The sequence below is a fragment of the Dendropsophus ebraccatus genome, chromosome 1 (assembly GCF_027789765.1).
Source record: "Dendropsophus ebraccatus isolate aDenEbr1 chromosome 1, aDenEbr1.pat, whole genome shotgun sequence".
Taxonomy (NCBI): Eukaryota; Metazoa; Chordata; class Amphibia; order Anura; family Hylidae; genus Dendropsophus; species Dendropsophus ebraccatus.
In genome coordinates, this window is record NC_091454.1 from 151,418,274 (window position 1) to 151,428,028 (window position 9,755).

Genomic DNA, 9,755 nt, shown 5'->3' on the forward strand with positions numbered 1-9,755 from the left:
CGCAAAATTCATCCATAAAATTTAGAGACATGATTTATTTTTTTTAAACCAATTTACATTTACATCTATAAAACAATACAAGAGATTGTGCTAAGCCTTACCCATGCCCAACAATAAACTTATTAAAAGAGGTACTTGGAGATGTAAGCTAGATGCTGCTGCTAGGTCTCTGCCCTATAAGATGTGCAACCCACTGTAAGGCTAGATTTACACATACCGTATCAGCAGTGGATTTCACCCGCAAGTTCACAGTGAAATCCGCTGCGGAAACCAAACTGTCATCTGAGATTACATACCTATGCGAGTATGTAAACGTTGGCCCCCTTAACTCCCTGAGGCCCAGAGCATACTTTACCTGGTCCGCGATCCAGCTGCATTTGAGGCTCCTGGAGGTCCCGCTCAGCCAATCAGTGACTGCTCTGGGCAGCAGGGGGTAAACACATTCTCGCAGCAGGATTGTATGTATGAGTATGTTATCTCATTGAAAATGAGTTCGGTAACCGCAGCAGATTTCGCTGCGAAGTCGCAGTGTAGAATCCGCTGCGGACGTGGTATGTGTGAATCTAGCCTAAAGTCACTTTTAAGGCAATTTAAGGCTGAAATGTCACTTGTCCTGTATATGCTTCTGTATTTCATGCAGATACAAGTTCTACAGTCCAGTGCATTGGCATATTGTGTATAAGGTGTATATATATATAGTTGACGGGCACAGTAGACATAGTTGGCTAAAGATTTATCACAAAAATGGTTCTGCCTAGACACATAAAAAATGAATGATATCAATGATATAGCAATGTCATTTCATTTCTAGGACAATTGTCTTTACATTTTCCGTTTTTTATATTTCTTGTATCATATATCACTTGTATCAGGCTTCCTCCAGCTCCACCAGGACTCCGTCACAGTCTTTTGGGTGTAAGAAGACAACTGGTTTTCCATGTGCACCAGTTTTCGGTTCTTCACTTAATAACCTAATCTTTTTCTGTTTCAGATCTGACATTGCTGTTTTGATGTTGTCAACCTAAAAACAAAAACAATTGATAGTTATAAAAAGGTAAGATATTGTGACATTATGACCTAACTCTATGCAGTGCCTTGATGTAGGCCTTTCTTTAACCCTTTAAAGACCAGCCACATTTTCTGCTTTTGCCCAGCGCTCTTTCCATGACTAGAAGTTTGCTTAAAGGGGTAGTTCACCCCAAAAAAATTTCTTTCAAATCAACTGCTGCCATGAAGTGCCAGAGATTTGTAATTTACTTCTATTAAAAAAATCTCAAGCCTTCCAGTACTTATCAGCTGCTGTATGCCCAACAGGAAGTTGTATTATTTCCAGTCTGGAGAGCAGGAGAGGTTTTCTATGGGGATTTGTTCCTGCTTTGGACAGTTCCTGACATGGACAGATGAGGCAACAGAGAGCACTGTGTCAGACAGGAAAGAAAACACCACTTCCTGCTGGACACACAGCAGCTGGTAAGTACTGGAAGACTTAAAGGACAACTCCGCCAAAATTTTTTTTAGCTTATTTAACACACATTACAAAGTTATATAACTTTGTAATGTGGTTAAATACCCGGTCTGGCCCCCTTCCCCCACTTTCGGACCCCCGACCCCCCCCCCACCTGGAAGTTAAAGAATGTATACATTACCTATTACGATCGTCACGGTCCTCTTCTCCCGGGCGGCATCTGGTGATGACGACGTCAGAGCCGGGGGGCGGTCCGGGTCTTCTTCCTCCTCGGCGTCTTCATAGAAAGTGAATGGGACGGAAAAGGCTGCTGGTGCACATGCGCACCAGCAGCCTTTTCATTGGCTGGAGTGCATCACATGGCTTCCAGCTTGCTCAGCCCTGATTGGCTGAGGTTGCTGGAAGCCATGTGATGCGCTCCAGCCAATGAAAAGGCTGCCGGTGCGCAAGCGCACTGGCAGCCTTTTCCATCCCCAGGACCCGGAAGTCAGAGACATCGCTGGACGGCGGACGGCGGGCGAATGGAGTGGCGATCGTCACCGGAGGGATGGTGAGTATGGTGTCTGTGTTTTTTTTTTTTGGAGGGGGGGGGGTCCCGCCGGAGTTGTCCTTTAAGATTTTTTAATAGAAGTGAATTACAAATCTCTGGCACTTTATGGAACCAGTTGATTTGAAAGAAAAAACATTTTTGGTGGACTACCCCTTTAACTCCCAATAAAATTAATGGGAGAAAGGTGCACTAAGGCTTTTTTAGCTTTCCGACCTTCTCCTCTGGCCATAAACAAACAAGAGGGAGCAGGGAGAGCATCCTTAACTGCAAGGGTGTCCTTTCTATGGACACTTTTACAGCTTAATAAGTTGTTTCTATCAGGGGTGCCCCCAGTCTGAAGGTGGTTGGCACCCAGAGTTGTTGCACCCTTCTTTTGTTACTAGAAACAGCCCTGGTCTAAAGTAAAAATGGATAATATCTAATGCCCCATACATTTTGTTGTGATTGCAATTCACTGTAGTATATATACACATATGTACATATGTACCTTGGCTTTCAAACTTATTTGGTTCAGGAAGGCAGTTTGAGAACTGAGCAGTTTTTTCCCATCGAAAATAATGTAAATGTGTTTAATTGGTTCCAGCATCCACCAATAATTACTTACAGTACTCACTACAATGAAAAATGCTCAGTGTAATCATTGCAGTACATTATAAAAAAGAAACATTAAACAAAACCAGCAATTATAGTACAGTAGTCACTAACTCCTCACTTATCCTTTACTGTATAGAGTCTCCCCCACCCCAGCACTGTAACAGATGGGAGATGGTGGTGCACTGCCTGTACTACTACTGTACTGTATATGCACTCCAGCAATCTTATACAGTACTGTACAGGATGGGAGATGGTGGTGCACTGACTGTACTACTACTGTACTGTATATGCACTCCAGCAATCTTATACAGTACTGTACAGGATGGGAGATGGTGGTGCACTGACTGTACTACTACTGCACTGTATATGCACTCCTATATATGCAATCTTATACAGTGCTGTACTGTATGTGAATCCTCACCACTGCTAAACTCACCAGATACAACCCACCATCCGCACTCACAAAAATGTTCAGATAGCGAGCAAAGTTTGAATTCTGAACGTTACTTCCAGGTAAATTTTTGTTTGAATACCACAGTATTACTGTACTTCAAGACCGCGGGCCCGAAAAGTGTTTGAGAACCAAGCAAGAGTTTGAAAATACTGTTTGAGTTGCCTTTATCTGCTATTCAGTACAGTTAAAAAATGCAAGCAACAAGAGACATCTGTTTAGTCCTTTTTAGTATATCTGGCAGTGTTTGCTGCCCTCTGCTGAGGAAACTGATGTAACAGATGTACAGAATGCTTCATCTGGATTTCCATCACATAATAAAAGAATCTTAATAACCACAGACAGGAGCAGGTCTTGCTAGCTGTGTTTTTACAGAATCCATGCTGATATTACCAGTACATTAATGGACTCCAGTGAATACGTTAAAGCTGGTAGTCCGCAGCAGATTCTTTTCCACAATTTTATTCATGCAGAATACCTATATATTTTATGACATGTCTCACTGAGGTATATAACTGACATGCCAAGTCAGTACGATAGATAAGATATAGATTTTTTTTTTTTTACAAAAAAAAAAAAAATTGGTGCATTGCCATGTTCTGACCCCAATAAAGGGGTCACTTTTTGCACTGTGATTGGTAGTTTTTATTACTACTACTGGTAAAGCACTGGACCAGTAGTGGATTACAATAGGGGCGTTTCGGGCGGCAGCCCGGGGCCCTGAGCTCCTGGGGGGCCCATGACCACCCAAAAAGACTTATACTTTCAGTGGTGTACTGTCTCCTGGCTACACTTCCGCCATGATTTGCAAAAAATCACTGTTTTTTTATGGAAACTGCACAAATCAGGACATCATGACATTATCTGTCCTGTACTATGAACGCCAGGCTAGTGCTGCCATAGTTAGTGTGGGGTGGGGGGCCAAGGCTTGGTAAACAGCCCGGGGCCTATGGTAAAGTTAATCCGCCCCTGCACTGGACCACCAGGTAATCACAGCAAAACAGTTTGAATGCCCCAATTTTAAACAGTTAAATAACTAGCATCATAGTGACCTCTAATGTCAGGTAGCAGCTGACAGCGGCAAAGAATGGTGTAGTCTTCAATCCCCAGCCTGTGCCATGCTCCCACACCTCATCCATGACGTACTGGATTGTAATGGGCCAGGGAGGGGTGGAAGCTTGAAGAAGACCTGTGTGTTTCAGCAAATACAGGCAGAGTCCACAACAAACTACTCCTTAAAACATATTTGTATAGCTCTGTAAGGTGCCTTTCCTCTGACACTCTGACTAGAAATGTATGACCTAATAACCCAGGGGGTTACCAACTGGGAGTGTGTCCCTACAATGTCTGACACTGTCCAATCAGAGCTGAGTGTGGCAGAAACTGTAGGGAGGCAGTCATAGATGTCTAGTAAGAGGAACAGCCCATCACAGAACTATAAGAAGAGATGCCCTGGAATTGTTATTTCATATGGGAATCCAAGTATTTATAAAAACAGACAGGACAGGAGTGGTGACAGGTTCTCTATAAAGAGGTTATCCTGGCTTTTACAATGAATGGCTCATCCTCCAGACGGTCCCCTGAATCCCCACCAGTCAGCAGTTTGAACAGGATGTGACACTTCTGTGAAGACCACAGTTTACTGCTGCTTGTCTTTGCAACTTGCTTGCTTTAAAGTGTCACTGTCATTAAAATTTTTATTGCAGAAATCAATAGTCCAGGCGATTTTAAGAAACTTTGTAATTGGGTTTATTAGCCAAAAAATGAATTTTTATCATGAAAAAAGCAGTTTGAAGCTCTCCCCCCTGTCTTTATGGTTTTCCTATGGAGCGAGAAAGTAAAAGCAGCAAAACAAGATAACAAAGAGTTAATTTACATTCACATGGCAAGCTCTCTCCTCTGACAGTCACCTCTGACCTCTAATTAGGGCTCTGAATAGCTCCCGCTGAGCAATCTGTTGCTAATCTCGCTCTTTCCCCCTCCCCCCTCCTCTCTTCATAGACCAGACAGATCCGACTGATGAAAAAACAGTCAAGATTTCCTCATTTTGAGGAGTGGATGACAGAAAGGAGAGGAGGGGGGGGACCTTGGAAAAGGCTTTTTACATGCAGATAATGGCATATTTGGCTAATAAACCCAACTACAAAGTTTCTTAAAATCGCCTGGACTATTGAATTCTGCAAAAAAAAAATTAATGACAGTGACACTTTAAGTACTGGTGGTGCAAGGCCTTCTTCCATACATGTCCTCAGTCTGTGTGTGTGGTATTGCAGCTCAGTTTCATTGAAGTGAATAAATTGTAATGCTCTTCACAACCTGAGAATATGTATGAAACTGTTTTGGGAAGAAAGCAACTATGTTATTTTTAATTCTGGATAAACCCTTTGAATTGTAATATCACACACAACCTGAGAACAAGTGTGGTGCATGTTCTTTACAAAAAGGGAGCTGTGATTTTTTAAAATGCTAAGTAACCCCTTGTGAGGCAAGAAAAATAAAAGCAATGACTTCTCCACATTCCACTAAGGGAAAGTGGGTGTCTGGGAATACTTAGCCAGGCTGCAGGGGGACATACTTACTGTCGGTAATGCATACTTACCTGTCCCGTTCCCCCACCACTGCTGGATCCTGGGCCGTCTGTTCTGCATCGCTCCCTGTCTTTTCATAACATATGATGACATTGTGCTCTCGCTGCAAATGGTCACTCATGAAAGAGTCTATACTGAGTGGCCTTTTCCTATGGGAGCGCAAGTCATCGGCTATTCTGATAACACAGGAAGCGTTGAAGAAGGTGCGGCCTGGCATTGCAGACATTACAGCCCAGCCAATTATTCATTTTGCCCAGGAAACCTCTTTAATAATCTTGTAGCAATACCTCAATGCAAATGTGATGCATCCCACCAGCCTTGTTTTTCTGAAGGAAGCCGGAGATGGGGCTGTTCTGTCCAAGAGGATGAAGGAGTTCCAGCTTTGTGTTTCCGAGCTCCACAAAAATGGTATATACGCCATGGTCAGGAAGGGGAACGGTGTCGCTCACTTTTGCTCCCAAGACATTTTGGTACAATGCTTTGGCTTTTTCTAAGTCGGGTACAGCAATGGCTACATGATTCAGGCGTCCTAAGTTCCATAAGACATTAGGAATCTTCTGAGCCAAAGTCTGTGAAGATGACAAGCTCCTCCTCACATGGATGGCACCATGAAGTCTACAAAGCAGACCTGTAATGACAGCAAAAGAGACAGACATTTACTGGACAAGTCTATACTACATGGTGACCACAGTTAGGACCCTATTCCAGGGGGCCCGATCAACAGTGTACACGAGCGCCGAACTGCTAGATTGGCTCTTGTTTACTGGGCCTATACCACGGCCCGATGATCGTTTAGCAAAGGCTGCAGGGACATCGTTACCAATGTCCTTGCAGCATACATTACCTAGCAGGGCTTCTCCTCCGCTCCGTCTTCCTCTCCCCGGTCCCGTGGCGCAGCATCAACTCCGGAGTGGCCTGACTGAGCTGTCAGACCGCTCAGCCAGGCCACACCGAAGCTGATGCTGCGCCGTGGGGCCGGGGAGAGGAACGGAGCGGAGGAGAAGCCCTGCTAGGTAATGTATGCTGCTTCTCAAATAGTCGGTCAAATAGTCGGTTATTTAGGTTTGGGCCTAAATAAACGATCATCGGCTGATCATTTTTTCTATTCCACTGAGCGATAATCGGCCAAATCGGCTTCGTGGAATAGGCCCCTTATTCAAGCTGACATCTCAGTCTAGAAAACATTGATGAAATTGGTCTAAATCAATGGGAAGGAAAGCTAATTCTATGTTGACCCAAACCTATTTGATTTTACAGGGATCACCTATGAGAACAGGTCCTCTTCTGTCAGGACTAAACTGCAGCCAAGAATCACTCTACAACCCCTGGCAAAAATTATGGAATCACCAGCCTCGGAGGATGTTCATTCAGTAGTTTAATGTTGAAGAAAAATTTTAATTTGGGTATTCCAGGAAAGGGTTTAACGTGTTACTTTCATTTAAAGAAACTGGTCACTTTATTAGCTTCACAGCATCAGACTGGTGGGCAAAAATGATACAAAATAAAATTTGGCATGGGGTCCATAAAACATGACTGTCCAGACCACAAAACAGAGTGACATATCACCAGTTCTATATGTGCATTCCGATTTCAAAACGTTGTCTAATTTGTAATTTACTTCTATTTAAAAATCTCAAGTCTTCCTATACTTATCAGCTGCTGTATGTCCTGCAGGAAATGTTTTCTTTTCAGTCTGACACAGTTCTCTCTGCAGCCACCCCTGTGCTAGACAGAACTGTGAAGAGCAACAGCAAATTCCCATAGAAAACCTCTCCTGCTCTGGACAAATCACTTTTTACAAATAACTGTAACTTTCTGAAACCAGTTGATTTGAAAGAAAACGATTTTTGCTGGACAACCCCTTTAAGATCACTGAAGTCTTATAGACTTATGTTGTCCTATTGGATAGCCCCCTGTAGTGTGTCTGATGGCTTCATAACTACAGCACTTGTTATGGGGGTAAAACTAACACATGGCAGGTCTTCCTTTCCTATAACTTCCCCCTGTCTTTCCTAGCAGGTTATATTGATATAAATGCAGACAATTCAGCGGTTATCCATGAAATGGCAGCCCCTGAGAGATTCTAGGGTCTCAGTCTACTACTACGGGCCCTACAAGGCTACTATTTCATGGATTTTAGGTTTGTATTAATAAAATGTTGGATTTTGTATGCTATTTAAAGGGCTGTGCCAGCTTAAAAAAATATATTGAACTGGTGTCAGAGATTTTTAATTTACTTCTAATAACAAATCTCCAGTCCCTATCAGCTGCTGTATGTCCTGCAGGAAGTGGTGTACTCTTTTCAGTCTCAGCTGCTATCACCTCTGTCCATGACAGGAACTGTCCAGAGCAGTAAAGTTTTTTATGTGGATTTGCTACTGCTCTGGACAGTTTCTAGCACAGACAGAGAGCACTGTGTAAGGGTACAAACTCACTGGGCGGATCCGCAGCGGGTCCCTGCCCTGTACACTCTATGGGCAGACAAACTGGCAGCAGGATGGACATCCCGCTGCAAGTTTGTCAGCAGCCCACCACGTTAACCCCGGCTGCCAGAGTCTATACGTCCCTAGGTCCCCGCTCTGGCTTGCTTCAGGGGTTCCCAGCACGTCCTGCTCAGCCAATCAGTGCACTGCCCTGCCGCGGCGCACTGATTGGCTGAGCAGGACACGAAGACACCGGGAGCCCCGAAGCAAGCCGGAGCGGGGGCCTGGTGACGTATACACTCTAGCAGCCGGGGGTTAACGAGGCGGGCTGCTGACAAACTCGCAGCGGGATGTGCACACGAGTTTGTCTGCCCATAGACTGTACAGGAAAGGGATCCGCAGCGGGTCTCGCTGCGGATCCGCCCAGTGAGTTTGTACCCTAAGGGTACAAACACACACGGCATATACGCTGCGTATTTACTGCTGCGATACGCAGCAGATCAGATCTAAATAACTGAACACAGTATCAAATCTGCTGCGTATGTTTGTACCCTAAGGCCCCGTTCACACTGAGCAAGAACGTCGGAATTCCGCCACGCTCAGTGTCTCACTGTGAGTGAAGGAGAGGGCAGCAGTGGAGGAGAGCGCGCCCTCTCCTTCACTCAAAGCAGCACACTGAGCACAGCGGGATTCCGGGGTGGAGCGCTCCGCCGCGCAATTCCAACGTTCCTGCTCAGTGTAAACGGGGCCTAACACTGGAAAGAATACTCCATTTCCTGTAGGACATACAGCAGCTGACAAGTACTGGAAGGTGTTCGATTTTTTTTTAATAGAAGTAAATTACAAGTCTCTGGCACTTTCTGACACCAGCTGATTGGAAAGAAAAACATTTCCCCAGAGTAGCCCCTTATGTCTTTTTCTTCGCCATGTATGACTAAAACCTACAGTGGCACTCTGTGCTCCAAAGTGGGGGTGGGGGCTGAATATGATCCTTGGTGGGTAGCTGGGGGCATCCTACCCCCGCCCCTATAACCCTGTATTGCAGCAGCCATCACTGTAGAATCAGACACCATAGAGATAACACTGCCAGTCACTCCAGGCTATGTACTTCGCAGCTGCACCACATATAACAGAAGCAGAGGTGACCACCACAGTCACTATCGTGTTTCCCGGTTATCACGCATCTATCGCGACATTAGAGATTGTAGGGCATCACACCCGAGATCATGGTTCTTCCTGCCTCCTCTGTGACTGTAATGCCACAAAGCAGCAGCAGCAGCGCCGCCTACAGTAACAGCGCGCTAGTAACCTCCTCCTCCCGCAACACCCGCTCTCTACTCAGACCTCTGTTACCTGTCACCCTGACCATGGACGCCGCCATGTTGTTTCCGTTACTCCGGTTGTGCCATTGACACGTCACTGTCGTCTAGGAACGTAAGCGCCATCTTTGAAATGGGCATGTTCATAGTTGTTTATCAGCGTTGCCCAATCTATGGCTACAACTCCCAACTGAGGGCATGCTGGGAGTTGTGGTCCTGCCTCAGGTGAGAGAATACTGTTGTATAGAGGAGTGTTATATATGTATGGAATAAAGCATTGAGCTGTTTAGGTTTGTTGACAGCGTATAATAGGGTAGAGCACACCTATATAATGGGATTCTGTGCTTATTTAGATGAATAACTTG

The 9,755-nt window shown here is 44.8% G+C and overlaps 1 protein-coding gene across 2 annotated transcripts; it reads right to left on the bottom strand.

Moving 5' to 3' along the window:
* Positions 1-15: 15 nt before the first annotated feature.
* Positions 16-9,530, bottom strand: MCEE (methylmalonyl-CoA epimerase). Of its 2 annotated transcripts, none has more exons than XM_069956543.1 (3): positions 9,425-9,530; positions 5,936-6,276; positions 16-1,021 (listed from the first exon to the last, which is right to left on the bottom strand). In XM_069956543.1, the coding sequence occupies exons 1-3, from the start codon at positions 9,450-9,452 to the stop codon at positions 869-871; spliced, it is 522 nt and encodes a 173-aa protein (XP_069812644.1). In that variant the 5' UTR covers positions 9,453-9,530; the 3' UTR covers positions 16-868. The 2 variants fall into 2 exon arrangements, with proteins under 2 accessions (XP_069812644.1, XP_069812645.1); XM_069956544.1 differs by lacking the exon at positions 9,425-9,530 and adding an exon at positions 9,290-9,348.
* Between the last annotated feature and the right edge of the window lie 225 nt (positions 9,531-9,755).

Coding starts and splice junctions, on each gene's coding strand:
- MCEE (XM_069956543.1), bottom strand. CDS start 9,452: ATGGCGGCGTCCATGGTCAGGGTGACAG. Junction 6,277..9,424: donor GTCCATGGTCAGGGTGACAG/GTAACAGAGGTC, acceptor CTGTCATTACAG/GTCTGCTTTGTAGACTTCAT. Junction 1,022..5,935: donor TGCATCACATTTGCATTGAG/GTATTGCTACAA, acceptor TTTTGTTTTTAG/GTTGACAACATCAAAACAGC.